Genomic DNA, 26,145 nt, shown 5'->3' on the forward strand with positions numbered 1-26,145 from the left:
TTCGTCTCAGAGCAAATGACGTGCAGGGGAGCAGCAGCAGCGAGCAGGTGAAATAAAAACACACCGCGGAGTGTCTCACAGTTAATCCAGGTAAATGAGGGTTTATATCTGATAAAATGCGGTTAAACACATGCAGCGCTGGCTGTGTTGTTCTGTGCACCAGTCTGTAGTGCAGCAGCGCGTGTGAGCTGCTCTGTAAACACATGCTGCTGCAGATATATACACAGCAGCCCTGTGCAGCTGATATACTGAAACCTGCAAACTTCATCCATTCATTACAATCATTTTTATAATTAATATGGTCATATCCGTCAGCTGTGGGTATTATATTTAATGTTGCCCATCAAGGCTGTGCAGTATTGATTATATATGTATTGATTATATTTTCATATAAAATTGCTATGGTACAATATTATTACTGCTTTTTTAAATAGCAAAACACGTTGGTTGTTGCCATATGTGCCTAATGCCTTCTCCCGTATACGAGCTACAGGTGCAGGTGATACAAAACCCTTTTTTCTGCAGTAAAATAACTTAATTACATTCTGAAAATTTGAGGGCTTTAAAGTCTCATACAGGACACTTGGAGAAGCTATAAAAAAATAATATTAACTAATTTATATTCAGTTTCAGATGTTTTTTTATATTTTTATGTAAAAATTTTATATTTTTTTTTATTTGGTTTGGGATTGTGACTAGTGATGACATTAGCAATTGAGATTTTACCAAATATTTACTAAATCTAATTTACAGATAATTAATCATATGATCTTCTTTTTTATCTTTCTAAATAGTAGGGACGAAGCGATGTGAAAATTCTGGGCCGATGTCTATATCCGATATACACATTTATAATAAAAAATTCTGGAATACAATAAATATGTAAGTAAGTATTGGTTTAAAATAATAGCCATATTTCCATATCATTGCTGAATATTCTAAAAAAATAATAGTATTGGCCGATATCATTGTGCATCACTTAGGGGTGGGCAATATGTCTATAAAATAATATCACGATATTTCAGGGTAGTTTTGCGGTAACTATATACTTGGCGATGTAGGAAAACTAAAATAATTAATTAATTTCAGGAATATAGTATAAGAGTATAACAGCATAATCATAATGTGGCAAAATAAATAATATAGCATAAAATAATATAATGCAGCAAAAATATTGCAGAATATTTAGTGCATGCATATAAACTGCAAACTAAAACAATTATACAATAAATACACCTAAAGCTTCACAGTAAATAATAGACTACTTTTAAGACAGAACAGCCCTATTATCACGATATGGATTTTTTAATATCACGATATTTCTGTGTCACGATATATTGTATACGATATAATATTGCCCACCCCTAGCATCCCTACTAAATAGTTAATACAGGTTAAACAGAACCTTAGTATCTTAGCATACAATACAGAGTCTCTAAAATGTCAATACTTTACTGTAAAAGCTACAAATTGATGGCAAAATAGCTTTTAAGGAATATGTGCATATTAGGCTTGTCTTAAACTGTAATAAAGAATATGATATCTGCAAATATTGATCCTTTAATTAAGTAAATATCAACACATTTAAATGCCTAATCATAATACAATTCGAGAAATACTCATTTTGTGTATCATAAAATAATATTTATATTTAACAATTTGAACACAGTTATGTTGATACTTACAGAATAATGTTTCTTTACAAAATCTTCTTATTGCTTGGGCAATATAATATTGTATGACTTCCCTTCATGTTTAGATTTTGCAGTGCAGATGTTTACTTACATCAGTTTTACTGTTCGTGCCTTTTTGAGCAGCTATATATCAGTATCCTAATATAGTATCAGTCAGTATTTTATCAGAGCATAAGCGCAGCAATTTGATTCTGATACATCAGCTCACAGGTGCCTTGTGCTGATCAAGTCAAGTCAAGTCAAGTCAAGGCTTTTATTGTCATTACATCTGAGTACAGGTACACAGTTTAATAAAATTACGTTCCTCCGGAACCATGGTGCAACATAGAACAACAAGCAATAGACAACATAAAGTGCAGGAGTGACGACAGATAAAATTATAACACTAAATAATAATAAATACAATAAATACAAAAGACGAGACAATTTAAAGACAGGACAGTGCAGTACCGATACGGTATAATAGAGTGTTTAGTGAGGATAAGGTGCAGAGATGTGTAACATACTGTAACATATAGAACATATATAATCACAGCAGTTACTGAGGTAGATAGTTTATAGTTTTTTAGAGTGCAGCAAATATTGCTGAAAGGAATAAAGTCATGTCAGTCTCTGTGATCAGGGGAAAAGAGCGCCATCTACCCACCTAGAGAGTGCAAAGCCAGTTGTGCTCTCTCGGGGCTCTGGCAGCAGATGGCAAGCTGCATGTCCTGGATTCAAACCAGCAATCTCCTGATCATAGTTGCAGCACTTAGCTTGCTGTACCACTCAGCTCCCGAATCAACATTTACATATGTTGAAACAATGTTGATTGCCAGAATTTATTTATGTGTAAACTTTGATTCAAACATTGATTCAAAATTATGATTTTATATTTATTGTTTGTATTAAACTTGACTTAAATTAAATATGTATATTATGTTTGTATTCTATTCATATATCCGTATACCGTTCTTTGCTCTCAGGGTAATGATCTACAGGCTAAATGTTTAATTAGTGTTTTCCCCTTTTTCAGAATGACTGAGAACGACGTGGAGAACGAGCTGTTAGACTATGAGGAGGATGAAGTAGATGCAGCAGGTGGCGTCGGGGATGGAACGCTTGCCGGTGACAGTGGTGCCATGACCATAAGAAAGGAGGGGGTCAAAGGCTCTTATGTGTCCATCCACTCCTCAGGGTTCAGGGACTTTCTTCTGAAGCCTGAGCTTCTGAGGGCCATAGTGGACTGTGGCTTTGAGCATCCGTCTGAAGGTGAGCAGAATGAAGGAAATCTTTAGCCAAAGTGAGAAGAGTAGAATTCCACCTGCTGTGCAAATTCAAGTCCAAAGAAACAACAAAACACAAGCAAGGCAGACTGGTCTTGAGGGAAATAGTGACGTACTGAAGAGTTTGTTTACAGCTGTGCATCTGTCCAGATGGTTTTCTCTAGCACACAGTGTTACCTAATTAAGACTCTCAGGCAATACGGCAGAGAAAGATAGACTGGCATGTTTTGCACTGTACTATATTTAGTTATGTTTACTGTGATGCACTTATTTCAACTAAAGATTAATTGTGCTCTTTTCAATTTAAGATGAAATATGGTGATATATTTTACATACATATTTATTACTACTACCCTACTATTATAGTAATATTTTAAAGGTGGGCAGTATGACAGTGTTTTATTATACAGCTCTGGAAAAAAATAAGAGACCACTTAAAAAATGTAAACCTCTGGAATATAATCAAGAGGGAAATAGATGCTCACAAGCCATCAAACCAAGCTGAACTGCTTTGATTTTTGCATCAGGAGTGGCATAAAGTTATCCAAAAGCAGCATGTAAGACTGGTGGAGAAGAACATGCCAAGATGCATGAAAACTGTGATTAAAAACCAGATGATTCCACGAAATATTGATTTCTGAAACTTGTTTTCTTTGCATTATTTGAGGTCTGAAAGCTCTGCATCGTCTTTGTTATTTCAGCCATTTCTCATTTAATTGCAGATAAATACTCTAAATTACATAAAATAATATTTAGATTTGGAATTTGAGAGAAATGTTGTCCATAGTTTATAGAATAAAACAACAATTTTCATCTGACTCAAACATACCTATACCTATAAATAGCAAAATCAGAGAAACTGATTCAGAAATTAAAGTGGTCATTTAAATTTTTTCAGAGCTGTATATCATGAACAATTTTGACATTGTGATAAAGAATATGCTCAGCTCAGTTTGATTTGCCGTTTCATGTAAACTGAAGTTACTATGTTTGAGTTAAAAACCATGAGCTGCTGCGAGAGAGTCTATCAGCACACACCAGTGATTAAACGTCACGTTTAAAGATGTTCATAGACAGTTAGAGCTACACTTCATACTGCAACCAGCCAGCAGAGGTGCTAGACCTGTGGTGGCTTTACATTTGAGAGACATTGCTTTTCGGCAGTCGCTATATTGTGATGTTATATTTTTAATCATATTGTCAATCATAATACTGTTATTTAATTTGTGTTGTGACTTTCTCAGAAGTAACTTTGTTTTATATGTGCTTATCAGATACAAGATGTTTTAGGCCACATTAAAAACATGTCCAGCTTTTTTTATTTAAATTAAAAAATGCAAAATAGGAGTTATCAGTACAAGTAAGAAAAAATGTTCAAGGTTCTGCTCTGTTTCTGGGTAAATATTTAAATTTGAGCCAAATGTCTGTCATTGCTATGTGTTAGTCTTTTCACAGAAAGGTCAGATGTGTTTAGAATCTCATCTCTTTCACTGATACCTGTTTCCAAATGGCTCTGATCTGCTTCAAAGAGGCTTTTAAATTAGTTTTTGGTGATCATGCAGCTCTGCTGACAGCAGAATGGGAACACACCACTAAATGTAACAATTTCAAGATCCTACTAGTTTTATTTTGCCAATGATTATCGATTTGATAAAACAAAATAGAGCGAAACAAGGAAAAACTAGAAAAAAATGCGAAAAAAAAACTTTTTTCACTTGTCTTTTTCCATCCTAACTCACAAAAAAGCTGTGTTGTTCAATAAGAAATCAATCAAATGAAACAGGATTGCTGTATGTCAGTGGCACTTATCTCAGGTGACTCTTAATGAATGTCTGCTAACACAGACCAGGCTATTTACTTTTTTGGGGTTTTGGATTGACTTTCAGAAGAACACTAAAGCTGCATAGAACATGTTCTCTCTGTTTGTGATTACAGTCCAGCACGAGTGCATTCCTCAGGCCATTTTGGGAATGGATGTGTTATGCCAGGCTAAGTCTGGTATGGGGAAGACAGCTGTGTTCGTGTTGGCTACACTACAGCAGCTGGAGCCAGTGACTGGGCAGGTAAATCAGAAACATAAGTTTCGTAAATCTAAAATGGGTTTTTCTTGCGTAATTAAATGTTTAAGATGTGAACAGAGTCATTTAGAGTGGATTGTTAATGAATTATTGAGATAATTTGTTTCCAATAGCGGTAATAGAACCTAGACCTTTTTATTTCCTCTTTTATCTTTATAAGATATTACTAAAAAGTCGCTAACATTTTACCTGATTCCAGAGATATTGTTTTATTGATAGAATTGAGATTTATGTTTATATATTCAGAAATAAATAAAGTAGAGGGCAAAATAATAGTGGAAATCCAAGAAAACATGTACACCATATGGACAAAAGTATTATGACACCTGTTCATTCTTATTCTTGATTTCCTGAAATCAAGGTCATTTAAAGAAGGTTGTCCTTCATTTGTTGGAGTAACTCTCGCTACTGTCCAGGAAAGACGTTATAAAAGATTTTGCCATATTTCTCCACAACTCAATACCCTTTTAGTCCAGGCGTGGCATTTAGCAGTATGCCAGTATGTGTCTTATAGGCCTGCATTTTAGTAATTAAGTACTCTACTGAAAAATAATTTTGATTAATCGAGGAATCGGATAAAACGTAAAATAAGAGATTTCATAAAATAAGAAAGTTTACTTAGTAATGAATGACAAATTGGTTTAATTTTTAAATTCACAACATATATTTCCACATAGCAAACACATATAGAAATAAATAAAACACAAAATAGACATAAATACCACAAGTAATAATTTGATAATTAATAAATTAAGTTAAATTATTTTAACTTAGAATTTCTTGTAAGTATTAAATATAGGTTGTTAATCAATAAGAAAGGCATAAACATTGGCTTTATGTTGTACATCTTAGCTAAATGACAATACAGTAAGTTATTGGCCAGCTTACATTAGCATGTATTAATTTATAAACTCCATAGCGCTGTGTTTACTGATTACATAAAGTCTAGAACTTGTCTAACCACACACATTAGACAGTATTAATAATAATCAGCACTCCACAGCGCTGTTGTTATGTTATTAAGGTACATTAATGTTAATCTCATTGATTTATTATAAGTTAAATTACTTAAGTAATTTTTTCACCCCCTAGTTTCTTATATTTACCTGCTCCAGAGAATCCAATTGTATTGGCAGTACTTCTCAACAGAAACTAGTTATGTTTTGGATAACAAACACTATTTAAGTTTTTAATATTTTATCTAGGTTATCACCACCACTGTACACTGTTGTACTGAAAAATTTCTTTATCAAATCACTTTAAATGACTTTGTTTACATCTACTACTACTACTACTACTTCTGAAATTCTTCTAAAAAAGAATAAATCAATCATTTCTCATTTGCAGGTATCGGTACTGGTAATGTGTCATACCCGAGAGCTGGCGTTCCAGATCAGCAAAGAGTATGAGCGCTTCTCCAAGTACATGCCTGCTGTCAAGGTAGGACATTTTTTTTACATATGTTTACATACGTTTGTGTCTAGGTGCAGTATGAACATTAACATATTGTAAACTTCAGCTCCAAGTTTATTATTCATTTATTAAAACTTGCTATTATCCTGCATAGAAAACCTTAGACCTTAGGCAATTCACCTCCCCACAGTGATTTATTTTCTTTGTTTCGATTTATGCTTGCTTTTCTCGGTTGTCTCAGAGATACTGTGACTGCCCCACTTGTAGATGGTCCCTCTTTTTAACCGTTTATCCAGGATGTGCATGTAAAACACTTACCACAGGAAATTGCTTCACTCAGACTCTCACTAATAATGTAAATAGATAGCTTGTTAATCTACAAGCTATCTCTGCCTGTCAACGAAACAATCAACAAGCTCGACCTATACATGTTTTGTCTCACATCTTAAACAAGGTCTATATCTATTTATTGGAAAAAAATGTTACTTTGCTAAATAGAAAAAAAAAACATTTTTGCAGTGCTTCTGCAGCCCACAAGTTGAAAACCACCGTCTTACACTTTGAAGGCTTATCTCAGCTACTTTACCTTTTGCAGTTGAACTGTTGGTCATGTAGGGTTTTTTTTGTGCTTTATTTAGTTTTTTGATTGGTTTGTCTTCCTCTCTCTCCCCGAGGTGGCAGTGTTCTTTGGTGGATTGTCTATAAAGAAGGATGAGGAGGTGTTGAAGAGAGAGAGCCCTCATGTGGTGGTGGGAACTCCTGGCCGTATCCTGGCCCTGTCCCGCAACAAGAGCCTTAACCTGCGACACATCAAACATTTCATCCTGGACGAGTGCGACAAGATGCTGGAACAACTTGGTGAGAGATGTTTAAAATTTCCCTTAAATTCCCTTGAAAGCATTGTACAGATGAGATCATTTCAGCTGCTTTGAGCACTATATACTAGGGATGGGGTGACAAGGAATATAAATATAATAGCATAAAACTTTAGAAAATGAAGTGATTAGATCTGCGCATAAAATTACAGTATTTTTCGCACTATGAAGCGCACTTAAAATTCTTTAATTTCCCCAAAAATCAACAGTGTACCTTATGTATGAATTTTACCAGTTAGCTTTAAGGAGCAGTAAATCCAATCCACTGAAGTGCAGTGTTATACATGAGTTTCAGTTTAGTTATCCTGTTAATGCAGCTTGCCATCGGCTAACAGAGCCCCTAAGAGAGCACAATTGGTCTTGCTCTCTCTGGGTGGGTAGATGGCGCTCTCTCCCCACATCACTCCAAAGGCTGATGTCAATCAGCACAAGGCATCTGTGAGCTGATGTGTCAGAACTGATTCGCTGCGCTTTCCTCCGAGTGCGCTGGATACTCAGCAATGCTGCATCAGCAGCAGTTTGAAAAGAGGTGGTGGTTTACTTTATATGTATCGGAGGAGGCATGTGTTAGTCTTCAATCTCCTGGTGTTGGGGCATCACCAGTGATGGTTGGGACAACTAGCTAACTTGGGGGAAAAAAAATAGGAAAAAATTAGAAATAAATAAATAAAAAATGGCACATTTCTGTTGTAGGTGTACTATAAATAATTTAAACAGAACAAACATTTCCGAAAATCCCCAGAAGCTCAGTCTTGTTTGGAATTGCAAATGATTATTGTCCCTGGTCATTACATAATGGTAAAGAGACAAATAATCCAGGATTAGGTCGAAGTTTAAGTATTTAACTGGGTAAAGCTATAAATCCTGCATCATAAGACAGGATCTTAAAGATGTGTTTCTTTTATTGAGGAAATTTGGTTAGATTTATTGAATCTTAAATTTATTGACTCTTGCTTGTAGTTTGTTCTTGTGCTGTTTATTATAATGTTTCTTGTCAGAAGTCATTTTTTGGCTGTCAGGAGCGCTCTAACAGCTTTTTATACAATGGATGGAGTTATTGAATCTGGCACATTCATTTAAATGTGTGAAGGTCTCTGTAACTACAATGAAAAGACAGGCACTCTTTATCCTCCTTGGAAAAATAAAGATAATTCAAAAGATTATTTATGTGATGCAGTAGAAGAATATTTTTTTTCTGTAAAGTTTGTAATGTGTGAGGAAGAAGAAAGGTTAACATGGTAAGAAACCTTTACTTTTAATCAAGTTTTTTTTTTTTTTTTTTTACTTTTTTTAAAAGTCAGATCTTCACGTTCAGATATTCCTGTTACTAGGGATGTACTGATTATTTGGCAACCGAAAATGTTTGGATGACAACTGCCAAAAACAATAGTTTCAGTATTCAGCAGACTTTAGTTAATTACTGGGTCTGTAATTGTGAACACAACTTAATTGTGGCACTTGTAAATGATAAATTATTAAATACATATAACTTTATTCTGATAAAATAAAGTATTTGTGACGGTCTGTTATGTGATTTTTGTGATATAAATTAATGAGTGGTATAGTTCTGCAGAGGTAAATATATTGTGCTTTGTTGGTGTGTCTGGTAAGATATTGTTAGCTAAGGATTAATAGCGAGGTGTTAAATATGTAGTTATATCTCAATGTTTTTCAAAAATACATTTAGGCTGTTTAATTTATTCAACTATGAAAAATGGTAAAATGTTCTTAAATATGTCTTCATCCAAATGTTTCATTTTGTTCAGTTTCAGCCAAAGACAAATAATTCTGGTAAAATTTGTCAATCCTATCTTTACTGCATAAACAGGGTTCCTTACAGAACCAAAAGTGGTTATTCTCTGGCATCATTCAAAGAACTTTATTATTTTTTTTATTAGTATTTTGTTTGTATAAGGCCAGAACTGTTATCACAGTTGGATTATAATATGGATGATTATGGATGATTATGGATTATCCTTAAACTCTGTTTTTTTGTCTTTCTCTTCTCAGACATGCGCCGTGACGTCCAGGAGATCTTCCGCATGACCCCTCACGAGAAGCAGGTCATGATGTTCAGTGCCACCCTGAGCAAAGAAATCCGCCCCGTCTGCCGAAAGTTCATGCAAGATGTAAATACACATCCTCCTCTTTTACCACGTCAAGAGCTCCTCCCACTGACCCTCCTCTTTGCTAAAGACCCCGCCTTTAAAATCAGAAGCGGGTGACGATAGGGGAGGAGTCAGGTCAAAACTACTTAAAGTTGTAGATTTGAGCTAAATGCCCCGTACTACTTTCTGTGCTAGTAACAGGCTGCTGGCTAACATGGGCACAGTGTACATGCCTTAAATCCGTTCTTTGGCTGGCACTGCCACAGTCACAGTTGGCACATTGTTGCCTTTCTGTATTTGGCAGTGGGAGAACGGCTCATAGATAATAGAGCCTCCATCCAGTCCATTCTGCTGCAAAAACAAATAGGGATCGCTTCCAGAAAATGCCCTGCCAAGCTACTATTTTAGAGGAACCTACACGGACCACAGCACACTGCTTACTCCAAACCCTAGGACACTGGGAGCTCTTAGATTTGTCAAATTACCTTAGAATTAGTGAGTAGCATATTGTGCAGTAATTGGAAACCAGAAGAAGGGCTGTAATTATCGTGCTCTTCAAACGCACTCGTTTTTGAAGCACTCAGGTGCTTCCATTTATGGGAGGCTTTTATTTATGCAGGCCAAAGAAATGGGTATAATTAGGCTAACAATAGAGCCCAAACAAACCACCATGTGACTTTCAAACACAGATTGAAAGGAAGATAGAAAGCAGGGGATCGAGAGCGTGCGAGATTCCTAATGAAAACCTGACATGCTGAAAAAAAAAAAAATCACAAAGCAGGAAGACTTCCAGCTTTCCATTGTTTCCTTTTTTATTTTCTGTTTATTAAGGCAGTTGGCGGCCCTGTCAGCCTGGAGCTTAGTGCCCACAAATCCTCCTGTCCTTTCATTAGCGCGAGCTCCAGGTGGAACCGCATGAGGTTAGCAGGCTATAGTCTAAGGCTCCTGAGTGCAGAGCGGAGCTAATTAAGTGAAACACAAATTATACCCAAAACAAACAAAGAAGGCAAAGTTAAACAGGGCCGATAGGGAAAACAGAACTCAACAGGCTTTGCCGTTAATTCTCCTCTCAACAAAGAAGACAATGCAATTAAATCAGCCTCGTTTAGCCTTTTTGAGTCTAAAATCTGCTCCAGAGTTGTAAAGAAAAAAAGTCTTTTGTCCTGCCTAGAGGTGGCAGCTCTGAGTCATAGCTGAGTGAATCAAAGACAGCTGTCCGAAGATGGACGAATACTTCGTCAAGGCGTGAATACGCCAAACCACAGCTCCAACAGTGCTTCGTCTGCACCCAATGAAAAGAAAAGCTCTAGTGGAGGCTTAAATCGGAAGAGAGAGAGAGAGAGAGAGAGAGAGAGTGCGCGGGTGTGAGGAGAGGCTAGTGTGAGGGAGGCTTAGGATGCGGAAGAAGTCGCGGGAAGGATGAGATGATGAAGAAAGCTGGAGGAAAGAGGAGAGAGATGCGCGGGTTGTCGGCTGAGACTCACATAGTAATGAAAATAACACAAAGATAACTCTACCACGGTCTTCAGGGTCTTCAAATATGAAAGGCACCACTTTCCAGCCATCTGAATGGAAGCCATCTACATCCCTAACTGATAATAAGAAGAACCAGCCCAAGTACATCATCATGAGGAGTATTGGCTTATGCCTGGATAGGCCTAGATGCAGTAAACAGACACAAGCTGATGAGGTGAGGGAGTAGACCAAAGTCTCAAAATTCAAACTTAAGACAGTCTTAGCCCAATATCTTCAATCATAACTGGCAATTCACAACTAATAGAAGACGGCATACTGTCATATCTTCAGTCTTTATCTGTGGGTGTAGTAGACTTTAGTAAAGGTTAGATACCACCTCCAAGCAGCTCAAGCCAGAAAATTATTTTGTCCATGTTTTTATTACTGTTTAGTACTGTTCTGTATCTCTCAGCTTGTCCAGAAATGCATGTGTAAAGCCTGTCCTCTAGAGGTCAGCACTAATTCCACTTCCTGAGTCTAGGGGGAGGCCACTACTATTTACACTAACTAGTCTAAGGGCAATAAGCATTGCTGAGTTAATTTTTTAGCCCAGTGTTTTGCTATTACCACCTTAGCATAACACTAAAAAGTGTTGTTAGCTGGTCAGACTGATGAGACTATATTGATAAGCAAAAAAAAAAAAAAAACACTAGAACAGAGTCTGGCCCCAGGTTTGTACAGTACAGTCAGTTCTGCAGACTACAGGCGATGCAGCTATAATTGAATGACAGGTAAAAGAGACGGGGACCTGTTTTCCACACAGCCCACCTCAAAATCCTTCCCTCCCTTGGCTATACTGATCTCGGTCATGTTCAATCACAGAGTGAACACTGATCTGCGGTCAGTGCGCCTTGGGATAAGGAGGATATCTGATTTGAGATGAGGCTTTAGACAGAAAGCGCCGTGCTCCTGTCAGGACAAATAGAGTATTTCTGACAGGCGGTGAGTCGGCTGATAAAGCACGGCTTACACTGCGAGGCTCCTGCAGGTAAGTGGAGCGCTGCGCATTCAACGATGAAGCTGAAGACTGATGGCGGGAAGTGTTTGCACTTTCATTAGTGTCCGTGTCAGTCCACATCTGGCCCTCCGCTAAATTGCCCGATTACTCAAAGCATTGTTCCTCGTTGAATGCGCACTCTTGAATTGTTGAGTGAGTGTTGGCGTGGGTGCAGTGATAATATTTTCAGGTTTTATCTTTATTTTTATAAATTGCTATGTAGAAAGTCAATGGCTGTTTGTTGTCGTGTATCAAATTGGGCGGTTTTATGAACTTGAACAAAGAACAGGAGCCATCCAAATGAGTAATCTTAAGCAAATTTCATTGCAAATATGCAGATGAATTAGCCTGAAAGGTGATTAAATTGTGAAAAGTAAACAGAATTTATTGCACTTCTTTATTGCTTAGCTTAGACCAATGACTGTACATAGGCATATGTAGTAGTATTTATAACACCATGTTTTTTGCACTATAAGGCGCAATTAAAATCCTTTAATTTTCCCAAAAATCATCAGTGCGCCTTATAATCCGGTGCGAATTGTGTATGAATTAAAAAAATTCTCTGTATCGGTTAGCCGCTAATGCTAATGCTCCAGCTTTAGTGGAAATCAGTAAATCTAAGCTTATTGTAAATAAACAGAAGCGCTTTACTCACCCAAATAAATCATTTTAAGGAGAGAAATCTGTGTAGATTAACATCCAGTGCTCATTTGGCTTGTCTGACTTGTCTGAGGTGTTTTTTTTTTTTTGTTTTTTTTTTAAGAATTTAATGACTTAAAAGCTTAGCTTTAAAGGTCCTACTGAATTTAGAAGGAAAACATGGCGGCACCCCTGTTCCTTACTAGTTACTACTAGTGTCACTTAAAATGCGCCCTATAATCCAGTGCACATTATATATGAAAATAGACCAGAAAATAGACGTTCACTGATAGTGCACCTTATAGTGCCAAAAATACGGTAGTTAGATTCCTCTGGTCATAACGATACACCCATTATTCATTTTATCAGCTTTGTTGAGCATATAGAAGCACTTTGTACTTACAGACTGGAATTACAGACTGTAGTCTGTTTCTCTGCATACTTATTTATTTGGGCGACGGATCATTCTCAGCACTGCAGTGACACTGAGTAGCATGGTGCTGGTGTGTTTGCGTGTGTGTTGCGCTTGTATGAGGTGGATCAGACACAGCTGTGCTGCTGGAGTTTTTAAACACCTCAGTGTCACATGGAGGGCTGAAGGATGACCAACACAAACTATAGAGCTACAGATTCAGAGCTTCTGTCTCAGACTCTACATCTACAAGGTGGAGCAGCTAAATAGAAAGAAGTGTCTAATATGGAGGAGAATGAGTGTATGAGTGTTTAAAAACTCCAGCAGCACTGCTGCTGTATTATTGTCACCTGCAGTGCTAAAGATGACCCACCACCCAAATAAAACAGCTGCTCTTTGGTGGTCTATCCAGTTCGAGAACAGAGTGAAAGGAGGATAATAAAGTATGAAGAGGAACAGAAGAACTACAGTCTGCAATCATAGAACTATAGAATGGTCATATACTTCCAATTGAGTTGAAAAAATGGATAATGGGTGTAGAAATAAGAATATGTTTGATCTGTGTTTATAGTCATTGGTTTAGATTGAGTGAGTGTGTTCTCAGTGGCTTTGGGTTGGGAGGGGTGGGTGTATCTAACCCCCATCCCTTCTCTCTCCTCCCCACCCCCCCTTTCCTGTGTTACCTCTGTTTCTTCACACTTTCCTTTGTGAAACCCACAAACATCTCTCTTCTCTTTATTTTTGGTTTTACTTGTGCTCACTAATCTCAACCACTTCCAAACACTTTCCTTTTATTTTTACACTTACTGAACAAACGATTAACCCCCACCTTCCTGTGTCCTCACACCTTTAACTGCTTCCATGTGCCATTCTGCACCCTTTAACGCCCCTCCCCCTACTCTCAACCCCTCCTGCTATCCCACACCTACTCCCGCCGTCTGCTGGTTATCCTAGCCGATGGAAATATTTGTGGATGACGAGACCAAGTTGACTCTGCATGGCCTGCAGCAGTATTACGTCAAGCTGAAGGACAACGAGAAGAACAGGAAACTCTTCGACCTGCTGGACGTGCTGGAGTTCAACCAGGTATCTCCAATGTACAAACTAATCATTAAAACACAATTTAAATAACACCTGCAGGTCTAAAGCCCTATCTGAACGGGATTCATTTCTCAGGGGGTCCTGGGGTAATTTTCTCTTTTATGGGGGTTTCCTCTGAGATATTATTCTAGTCCGGAACGACCATGTATGTGCTTTTCTCAGATGTCCTCTGAGAAAATTACAAGCTAAATTATCCACTGTTTTTGCTGAACTCTGTCTCTCGTGTTTAGTAAAATAGCTATTCGTCCACTGCCACACACCGTAATTACACTTTGGGTGCATGTTTCCACTGAGATCCATGTAAACACAACATCAATTGGAAATGGAGGAGCTACTGAACGCGATGTCATGTGACCGAGAAATCCAAAAACTCACCGACCCTCCTGTTTTTTCAATTGAAGTCCGGATGCAAGAGTTTTATAACTGAGTAGAAGTGTGAAATATTTTTCACAGACATCCCCCTGAGAAACTAATCCCATCCGGATAGGGGTTTTGACTTATCCCACCAGTTCCTACCACTTTTTATCCTTATAATACACATATTGACCAAAAGAAAAACATGCACTTGGCATGCAGGATTACTGGTGCAGACTAAATAAGAAGAAAACGATCAGCCATTGCAGAGAGGCTTCGTTGTGTACGTTGGATATGGAAGCTGGGCAAACTCCGCGTCTGACGGCACTACACAACAGCACTTGATTGGTTGAGAGCGTAGGCATCAGGCACTTTAAACCGCAGAAAGTATGTCAGCTCATAAACTTGAGTTTAAAGGTGTGTTCAGCTTTGTGCAATTTTGTTTTGCATGAAGTATGCAGAGAATTTAATCAATCCTGGTAGTTATACGAGGGACACTATCAGCCCAGCGATATGTGCTGGACATCCTGCGGTCACATGTGTTGCCTCTAATGACAGGGCCCCTAGCTGGCATTTTCCAGCAGGATAATGCTTGTCCGCACACATCAAGGCATTCCCAGGAACGTCTTCATCAGATTTTAACTGCTCCTTTGCCTATCCATTTGTCAAATTTATGACCAATCAAGCGTTTATGGGACCAGCCGGGATGCCAGCATCGGCAACCTACAAGTTTGCAAGATCTACAGGCCCAGTTGCAACATTGTGGGTAAATGGGCCACAAGATGCCATGCAGAACCTGTATGTCTCATTTTTTTTTTGCTGTTTAGTATAAAAGGGCAGTATCATACATTGGTATTCAAAATGTAGGGAACTATTGGAGTGTTTGTTACTATGAGTAAAAAAGTGGAAGATAATTGTCCTCAAATCAGTATCGCATTGCATACTTTGAAATGTGTAAAGTGTTATATCACATTTTCAACATACAGCTATGGAAAAAAATAAGAAAACACTTGATTTTACCAAATTAATTAAGAGGAAGATGGATGATCACAACCATCAAACCAAGATGAACTGCTTGACATTTTGCAGCAGGAGTGGCATAAAGTTGTCCAAAAGCAGTGTGTAAGACTGGTGGAGGAGAACATGCCAAGATGCATGAAAACTGTGATTAAAAACCAGGGTTATTCCACCAAAGATTTCTGAACTCTTAAAACTTTATGAATATGAACTTGTTTTCTTTACATTATTTGCATTATCATTTTTGTTATTTCAGACATTTCTAATTTTCTGCAAATAAATGCTCTAAATGACAATAATTTTATTTGGAGTTTGGGAGAAATGTTGTCTGGAGTTTATAGAATAAAACAACAATGTTCATTTTACTCAAACATAAATCTATAAATAGCAAAATCAGAGAAACTGATTCAGAAACTGAAGTGATCTCTTAATTTTTTCCAGAGCTGAATATCCTATTCTTAATATTTGGTATGTCTTTCACTGTCCCTGCAGTTTTGCTATTGCTGTGGTTAATTATTGTCTGGTGCTTCATCATTGGGTCATGGGTTTGCTCCTGTGTAAAGTAACCTTGAGTTTGAGAATATGCTGCATAAATAAAACATTACTATTCTGATGACTATGCTAATTGGTATCACACTGCAGCATGTGCTTGGGTGTTGTAGGTGGTGATCTTCGTGAAGTCGGTGCAGCGCTGCATTGCCCTCGCTCAGCTGCTGGTGGAGCAGAATTTTCCTGCCATCGCGATCCACAGAGCAATGCCCCAGGAGGAAAGGTGGGACACAGCGACATTCAGACAAAAACATGTTTGTTAATGGAAAAGCAGAGTGTTTTCCAGGTTAATCCGTGTCTGCTGTTTCTGATTCATATGGCTGATTTTTACAGACACTACTTTTGGTGTATTTTATGGAAAAGGGTAGAAAATGAATTTAAATTAATGTGAAACACATTGAGAACTGACGCCAGTAGGAAGCTGCTGAATTCCATGAATAAACTTTTATGCAAAGTACATATTTTTTTGTATCCATAATGAATCATTCAGTCACATATGTTCATAAATAAACATAGTGTTGTTCTAGAGTTTGAAAGGATGAGATGGCTTCTAATTGTATTACATCTACAAATATAGATCTTCCTTTTTCAGACTATTGTTTGTGCTTTTTATGTGATTCATTATGGGTATGGTAATAAGCTGGACAGTAACAAGAGCCTAAATAGTGAAGTATCAGAGACTTAGGAGAACATCTAAGATGGCAAAAGGAAAATCAAACAAATTTGAAGTCCAGGTAACCAGCTTTTATTTTAGCAACGTTAGCTATGCTATAAAAAGTATAAGAGAAAAAAGGTCACCAGCAACATGGATGGATGCAATATGGAAGGTCTCAAAAAAGGATTAAGACAAAAATAATGCACCCAGTGTGCTACAAAACATGGCATGCAGTTATGTCTCGGGTATACACCTCTGAAAAAAATTAGGGGCCTCTTCAGTGTCTGAATCAGTTTCTCAGAGCATTTATTTGCAAAAAATGAGAAATAGCTGAAATAACTAAAAGATGCAGAGCTTTCAGACCTCAATTAATGCAAAGAAAACAAGTTCATATTCATAAAGGTTTAAGAGTTTAGAAATTAATATTTAGTCAAAGTTTTTAATCACAGTTTTCATGCATCTTGGTATGTTCTCCTCCACCAGTCTTACACACTGCTTTTGGATAACTTTATGCCACTCCTGGTGCAAAAATTCAAGCAGTTTAGCCTGGTTTGACCGCTTGTGATCATCCATCTAATCAGACACTGGGTTTTGCCACAAAAGAGTGTAAATACATATATACACATATGTAAAATTGTATTTGATTCCAACAGATTCTTCTCGGTGCAATTTATTTCGTCAGTAAGTACATGTAGAGTGATTGCTGCCTACTGTTCTGAGCATGTGAGCTCACTAGTGTGTATGTGTGTACACACTGCTGAATGGGCAAAGGCAGAGGCTACATTTCATCTGTGTCCAACACAAATTGTGAATACGGTTGTGTTTGCATTTGTCTTTGGACCTGGGTATCGAAACCCACCATCCTTTATCCCTGTGTACTATCCACCGACCCATCACTGCCCATAAAAATATGGTATAACAAATTAAAAGATTTTCGTTGAAAGATGTGACAGTGTACATCATCATCAGCTATTTTTACACCATTAACAAGCTCATAGTAGCTCCAAACTTCATTTGGTAGAATTTTGAAGGCCCTGACATTTAAAACAAGGCACTAAGAACTTTAAAAATGCATGGCTACACACAGTATCCTCAGGTAGTTCTCCGAGCACCACTATCTCAAAATTAGGTCACAATAAGTTGACTGACAAGCAGAGAACCAATAGGTATGATAGAGGAACAGCTTGCAAAAGTTTCAGGAAATGCCTGTGTGTGAAAATATTTCTATCATGTTCATGCATTTTCACTGAATGAGTTTTGCAATCTGTTTACTACATTCTTTTCATGGTCAATGCTATGCCTCAATTACTAGCATTAAAAGCCTTTCGGGAGCATCAGCTAAAAGCACTGTATTTAGGAATGCTATTTGACAACAATTTGTACTCGTTATCATGTTTTACTACACCACAAGGCCATTTCACACTGGATTTCTCCTTTAATGATTACACCCCTACTACGCCTACATAATCTAATGTTTAAAAGTTGAGTAAGTTAGTTTACTACTGAGAGAAAATTGCTATGATTTTCCTGGCCGTAGAAACTGACTGTGGCGGACGCCGAGTGGTCCAGCGGTCTAAAGCGCTGCCACTATAAGCGGGAGGTCGCAGGTTCGAACCCCAGCTCATGCAGCTTTGCCATCAAGCTGCCGGCGCTCAGAGTGAACAAAATTGGCCCTGCTCCCTCTGGGTGGGTAGATGGCGCTCTCTTCCCACATCACTCCTACGGTGATGTCCGCAGCACAGGGCATCTGTGAGCTGATGTATCAGAACCGAGTCACTGCGCTTTCCTCCGAGCACACTGGCTGCATCAGCAGCAGCTCGAAAAGAAGTGGTGGCTGACTTCACATGTATCGGAGGAAGCATGTGTTAGTCTTCACCCTCCTGGTGTTGGGGTATTACTAGTGATAGGGGGAGTCCTAATGAGTGGGTTGGGTAATTGGCCATGTAAATTGGGGAGAAAATGGGAAAAATTTGAAATACAATTATTAAAAAACTGACTGTGGATATGGCAGTTTTTAATTGTTTGTTGTTTTCAGGCTAGCTCGATATCAGCAGTTTAAGGATTTTCAGAGACGAATCCTTGTGGCCACTAACCTGTTCGGCAGAGGAATGGATATCGAAAGAGTCAACATTGCCTTCAACTACGACATGCCTGAGGATTCTGACACATACCTGCACAGGGTCAGTTACACTCTATATCACTCTATATTAACTTTATATTAACCCTATAGAACCCCAAGTCATTCTGAGATTAGTGTTTTACTACCTTTATTGTCAAGCTGATTCTTAATATTTTTCACCTAAATATATAAGTATTGTATGTAAATGAAATATTGGCCAGCTTTGCAAATTAGTTAAATGTATTGTAACACATTATAATAATAGAATTATTTAAAAGGTGCCAAATGGACTAGCAATCTAAACGCTGCCAATATGATTGAGAGATCGCTGGTTCAAATCCCAGTCATGCAGCTTGCTCTCTCTGGGTGGGTAGACGGCGCTCTCTCCCCACATCAAAAAAAGGGGTGGTGGCTGACTTTACATGTGTCGGAGGAGGCCTGTGCTAGTCTTCAAACTCCTGGTGTTGGGGTATTACTAGTGATTGAGATATACTGCTGAGTAGCTGCTGAATGGGTTGGACAGTTGGCCAAATAAATTGGGAGAAAAATGGGAGAAAATTTGAAATAAAATAATTTAAAGAATTATTTTAAAAATTAATGAACACACACCAGAAATGTAGATAACTCTGAAACTCCATGTGTCAACACATGAAGGTGTAGGTGAAGAGTAAGATTGTTTGTTTTTCCATGCAACAATATGTATGTATTAGAATATGCCCCATTGATACTTTATATAATCACAGGATTTAATAAATGATTTGTCTTGTTTTGCATTTATTATTATTAAGGTTTGCTGTTGTCTTTTCATGCAAAGAATCTTTCATCTAAAATGTCACATCACAGCGTGATGGTAGCGACCTTGTGGGGCCTTATGGTTAATTATTATTAATAATGTAAGTTATGTTCACGGTAATTTGCATTTCAAATGGATTCAAATTGAGTTATTGTTATTCTCCTATACTCTTTCCACAGGTGGCGAGAGCAGGCCGGTTTGGGACGAAAGGTTTGGCCATAACGTTTGTGTCTGATGAAAACGATGCCCGTACACTGAATGATGTTCAGGACAGGTTTGAGGTGAACATCAGCGAGCTTCCAGAGGAGATTGACATATCATCCTACAGTAAGTGCTGTGCCTGTTGATCATTAGTAATCATTATCACAGTTTTTATAGTTTTTTATTTATGTTTTTGTTTTGATTTAACAATGTTTAGTTCAGTCTTTTGTATAATAGTGTATATTTTAGGGCTTGCTGTTTCCTTTAGATTTTTCTTTTTCAAAGAACAGCAAGAGCACAAATGTGTGCTGTGTGTAGTTAGGTATTGCCTAAAGACATTAGTACCCATTCACTAACTGTTCTTAAGAAGAAGTTTCTTCTTAAAACCTGCCTTTTTATGTTTTTAAGATTCACAAATTGAAATTACAAATGTTTTTTTTATTTGGGATTTATTTTAATTTAGAAGGACATTGGGATCCATCATTTTAAAAGAGTAGAGCTGTGAACTATGCATCTTAAATCTGACACAGACTTTTTTGTTTGGATTTTTCTCAAGAACAAATTAAGGTTAATCTTTGATAGATAATGATGAGGCCCAATACCCTCTTCTATTTATATTTGTCAAGATTATAACCTTTTTCAACATTGTTTTGATATGCTAAAACCATGGATTTATGTGCTTCGATGCTCTAAATTAATAATATCAGCAAATGTAAGAATCTATAGTTTAGATTTAGATTAGAGTTAGATTTTCCTATGTAAAACTATTAAAGGTTTAGGATGATTTTAGTTTTTGTTTGTTTGTTTGTTTTCCTCACAGCCTGCTTGTTTTTTTTTTTTTTTTCCATAAAAGTTCCCATTACCAGGAATGTCTCTGGTCATTACAAGTGCTTTTTTTTGCATTAAGGCAAAATCTCTGCATATTGTGTAATTGTATAGATGCATAATTTAAAATCCATCACTTTACTCATATCTATCCAGAGATGATTCCTTATCTTTGAATTAAAAAAATGAACATTAATATGTTATTCTTGCTTAGTTAGCAGTTTAGCCCAGAACAGCTTGTAATAACATGGGTAACATGGGGAAGGATGGTGCCCAGGGAGCACACTTGTTAAGAGGGTGTTTTGCGGGTGTTTTACTGAAGTCATTATCTGCTTGGGTCACACCTTTGTATCATATCCCTGTTCCCTGAAGGCAGAACTACACTTTGTCTTTGTGTATTTATTGCGTGAAGCTGCCCAGTAGGAACAAATGCTATATTTACAGAGCTGTTTACAAGGAACACACACTCACACACACACCAGCAGCAAAATAGAATAGCATGGTCAAGGTCATGAATCTAAGAACTATGCAGCTATGAGTGAATAAAAAAAACAAAAAAAAATATGCTGCTTTCAAGTATACCACAGTACCAAAATATGGATTTTTTTTGTTTGTTATCGTGTGAGAATATTTGGAGATATTGTAGTGTATGATGTGATATGGCATACCCATAGTGGGAACATGACTGTAAATATACTGCTTGACCAAAAAAAAAAAGGGTCACGCTCATATTTCATTGGTCTGCCTTGTTTCTTTAAGCTTCTGCAATGTTACAAGATTTATTTTAATCCAGTGTTTCATTCATTTTTCACCAAGATCTTGCAGCATTGATGATAGTGCTGTCTGACCTCTGCACAAAGTCTTCTCCAGCACATCCCACAGATTCTCAATGGGGTTAAGGTCTGGACTCTGTGGTGAACAATCCATGTGTAAAAATTATGATCTCATGCTCCGTGAATCACTCTTTCACAATTCCAGCCCCATGAATCCTGACATTGTTCTCTTGGAATATGCTCGTATCATCAAGGAAGAAAAAATCCATTGATGGAATAACCTGGTCTATATTCAGTATATTCAGGTAGTCAGCTGACCTCATTCTTTCAGCACATACTGTTGCTGAACCCAGACCTGACCAACTGCAGCAACGCCACATCATTTGCTTACTTAAATCAAGGTCGCAACTTTTTTAGTAAAATCCTGATGAAACACAAATGATACAACAATTTCATAACTTGTAATTTAACATTTTGTTCTAGAAACTGTATCAAGACCAGTTATATGGGGTGTTAAACATTTCTATTAATCAGTCAGTCAACCTTTTTTTCCACTCGGTAATAAATTGAAGGTACTCTGTAGCTAAAAGCAGATTTTTCCATTTCACAAAAAAAAATTTAAGTATTTGAATTGTTGAAATGTTTGAAACAGACCAGTAGAAGCACAAATACACTTATAAATGAATCTGTTTTTATCTTACACACTATCCCAGAACATCTTCATTCTGTAAATAAGGTCAGATTAACAAACACAGATTCACACTCCTGTGATCCTCTCAGGATGTTCAATATTTATATCACTTAGGAACTTAGAAAGTGCGGACAAAGTGCTGTAAGGAACTTTACACAGCTTTTAAAGAGTCTGTAACACATACATCACTACTGGTTTCTTGGGGTTAGGGTTAAGCCTCTGTAGAGTTATAACAATTCAAATCAGGTCTAGTCAAATGTTGTAAAGCTGCTTTGATGAAATCTGGAAATAAGACAAAAAAAAAGAATTGAAAGAAACAAACAAAACATGTAATTCCAAGGCGAGAGTAGCAAAGAGACAGTCCCTTAATGCTGGAGGAAGAACTCCACCTATAATAATGGACTAATAAAAGGTATGAGGTCATCTTAAGACCGCCCTAACTACACACAAGTCCATTGTTGTACATAAGTCTACTGATATAATCACTGATATGATATCCTTACCAGCTCAAAAGCCATTTGTGTCTTAATTGTTTTTTTGTTTTTTTTTTACCTGGAGCAGCCTTCTGCTTTCATACAGTAGACTATTTAAATGACATAACACTATAATGGTTTCTTCTATAGTAACAAGTCAGAGAACCCTTAAAAAAACCTGCTAAAAAAATGCTAAAATCCACTTTTTCTTGTTCTTTGTGAAATACAGTAGGTCTCTCTGAGTTGTATATGATTCTGCACATGAAACTCTTTCTCAACCTTCATTGTCTGCAGTAGCTGGTAAAAAAAACCCAACAAAACTCCGGGGTGAATTTTTACTTTTTGGACCTGGGGCCTCATGTACTAAGACTTGCGTGGACTTCCTACTAAAATGTTCCGTACGCTCAGATCTGAAAAGTTCCGTACGCACAAAAAAATCCGGATTTATCAAACCGTGCGTAGGCAGAATTCCACGTACTTTCTCTTAGTACATCACAATCAACTTGAAATCAAGCGCAAATGCACGAAAGCATCACACTTGCCACGACTCCTCCCTCAATTACGCAGAGTATAATGTTATATTATTATTATTATTATTATTATTATTATTAATAATAATAATAATAATAATATTATATACGCATAGCGTATAATTACCCATGTTTTAAGTTTTATTATTCTAAGATAAATGCTTTCATTTAAATGCTTTAAATGAGTTGCCTACCAAAAAGACACACATCACGCACTCAGCTTGTTTTCTTATCCTCTTGGAAATCTAAAACTGCTTATAAGCCAGTCATCATCATGGGCCAAAAAAACATAATGGTCACGGAAAATGCGCGCTCAATGAATTCGGCCATTAGCAGTATTTTCCAGTAATGCCAACGCTGCATCTCCAACAACTCCAGCGCAAACCTGATCTAGGCTAAGTGGAAACACGTTAAACGATTATTTCTGTAAGACAATGAAACTGTCTGATTAATTTACTTTATTTTACCCAATAATGCTTACTTCAATGTGTGCATAAAGGATATCTTAATAGTTGTAATTTCAATGCATCGCCTCTAAGTGTCGCCAAATGACAAAAACACAATACATACGCACAAAAAAAAGGCGTACGCCCAAAACAAAACTTCCGTGGGGGAACGCACTTTCACACGTTCAAGTCAAATTTAGTACATCAGACCGTGAGCGTGAAATATGGCGTACGCAATATTTCATACATGCACCTTCAGTACATGAGGCCCCTGGACTACCCACCTTTTTGTAAGTAACTAGGTTTACATAGGTGTAAAAGTGTAAAATGTCTTTATTTAAAAAAGTTTCTAACTGTTGTCTCTATCGCTGCCTCACAGTGCTATTAGCCAATCAGAGCCAATCATGTCTTCCCCCCTTCTACTCCTTCACTGGACTAAAGCAGTGTTATACCGGATCACCGGAGCACAAAAACCTTTCACAAAAACCAGCTCACGTGACATTCATTCATACTAGACACCACAACTAGAAATTTTAAAATGAATAAAAAGGACGATGGAATGAAACATGTAGATTAATTCGTTTTTTTTCCTTTTTAAATGTCATAATGAAGAAATCCACATTGGTTGGCTGCAGCTACATGTATCTGAAAAAAGAGTATTATTACATTTCCACGTTTTTTTTTTTTTTTTCGTGAAGTGATAAAATCATTTAATTTACCCCAGCGTCATCTCTTCCTCTTTCTGTCCCAGTCGAGCAGACGCGGTAAAGGAGATAAGCGGTGGTGAAGAAGAGGCGGGAGATGGTTCGGGAGAGCAGCTTTCAGTAGCTTTGCATTTCACATCGACTGACTGTTACAGTGAAGTTTAGCTGAGGACGTATAACTGATAGAAAGCTATAAACCCTGCGTTTAAAGGGTGCTTACATGCTTCTGATGTTGTTTGATGCTTTATTATTAATGACTCTTGTTCATATCGAAGTGTTAAAAGTGAAAGTATGTGTTTGTAAAAGATTATATTTACCTTTTTGAGAAGTGTTTCATTTCTAAATTTGTTCTGTTTTTTTTTTTTTTTTCTTGGGCGTGTGCTACTGATTCTATTTTTATTATGGAAGTGGAAGAGTGGCTTCATTTCCTCTTTTTTTCGTTTTATTTTTGTTGTGTGTTTTTTTTTTTTTTTAGTTTTTAAGATTTTTGAATGTTTGGGTTGAGACACTGATTCTGATTCAATCATATAAATGAAGAAATGCATACATGTAAAGTAGTTAAATACTACAGTGTTATAATTAGCTCTTGATAAAGGCATGTCTAAGTGATGGGAATGGGAAATATGAAGAAATGTAAGGTATGAAGTAGAAATACTACAGTAATTAGTAATGTTCTGTATTTGTTGGAGGTCAGAGACACTATGTTGTTGTTTGATGATTCACAGCAGTGTTTGTTCAGTAACTCTTTAAATGTACATGTTACTGTGTTGAAATGACAGTAGTACTGACACTATGCATTAAAGGTGCATTATGTATTGCTTTATTTTCCGTTATGTACTTCCAAACCTCATCACATGGTTACATTTAAAAATAAGAAACACTTATAACAATAGCTCTTTTTATTTTGTACATTTTTTATTTTTACAAAAGTCTTGACTGGCATGACCACAAACGCACAACACTACAACATACGAATTTTAACTTATTTTGAGTTTACAACACTTTCAGTCTGCACTGAAAGGAAATATAAAAAACCCATTTATTTTCACATAATGCACCTTTAAGACTTTTGGTATCTGTAGTTCTCAAGCCGTTTTCCAGTATTCAGAAACTATGACTGAATTTCATAAATAAATCCGAAACTAAAACTCTGCACTTTCATCTGGTGTCATTTCCTCTGCTTCTGTGTCTTATCTTCTTATCTTTTATCTGAGTGTAAACACTTTATTAGCTGCCGTCGCAACAAGAACAAGCCTCTTTCCTCCTCGCGAATCCACACAGTTACTGTAATGACTGTGGAAGTAGTAGTTGAAGGACTCTTAAAGGACGGTTTGAACGCTAATCTAGACAGTAGGTTGATTAAAGGTTAATTATAGCGGTTGGCTAATTAGATGGTTAATTTTTCCCCCTCCGTTGATTTGATATCTCATGGGAATAAAAGAATGGGAGCCAGATGTCTAAAGAGTTTAAGAGAACCTCTAAAATCTACTTTACTGAAAGTTATTACACAGCGCTGTCTGATGTCCGGGACACTTTAAAACAGGTTTTGACTAAAATGTATTGTTTAAAATTCATAAAAATGCAAAATAGTCCCCCAGAGAAATTCTCACTCCAGCATTTTACTGTCATTGACTTTATGTACAGTATAAAACTCACTGATGGATCTGGATGAGACATTGTGTTGTAGACATGGCGACCGCTGGTTTCTGTCACCAGCACAATAAAGAAATCCATCAATAAGTTTCTCTCTGATGGACCATTTTATACCAAACCAGCTTTGTTTCAAGGACAAAAATCGAAGCGAACATTTAATTTTGCCGGAATCGCCCTTAAACAAGGTAAGAAAAGTGAAAATTGGTAAAATTCCCCTTAAACCACCTTAGAATTAGAATTTTGGAGGCAACAAAAACAATTGTAC

At 37.0% G+C, this 26,145-nt stretch overlaps 1 protein-coding gene across 1 annotated transcript; it reads left to right on the top strand.

The window, feature by feature from the left end:
- On the top strand, positions 1-25,380 carry ddx39b (DEAD (Asp-Glu-Ala-Asp) box polypeptide 39B). The gene is made up of 11 exons (XM_007231723.3): positions 1-90; positions 2,710-2,945; positions 4,895-5,022; positions 6,385-6,477; positions 7,125-7,308; positions 9,336-9,454; positions 13,951-14,082; positions 16,131-16,240; positions 18,708-18,852; positions 19,764-19,911; positions 24,275-25,380. The coding sequence occupies exons 2-11, from the start codon at positions 2,711-2,713 to the stop codon at positions 24,289-24,291; spliced, it is 1,311 nt and encodes a 436-aa protein (XP_007231785.1). The 5' UTR covers positions 1-90; position 2,710; the 3' UTR covers positions 24,292-25,380.
- The last annotated feature ends 765 nt before the right edge of the window (positions 25,381-26,145 follow it).

The sequence above is a fragment of the Astyanax mexicanus genome, chromosome 3 (assembly GCF_023375975.1).
Source record: "Astyanax mexicanus isolate ESR-SI-001 chromosome 3, AstMex3_surface, whole genome shotgun sequence".
Classification (NCBI taxonomy): domain Eukaryota; kingdom Metazoa; phylum Chordata; class Actinopteri; order Characiformes; family Acestrorhamphidae; genus Astyanax; species Astyanax mexicanus.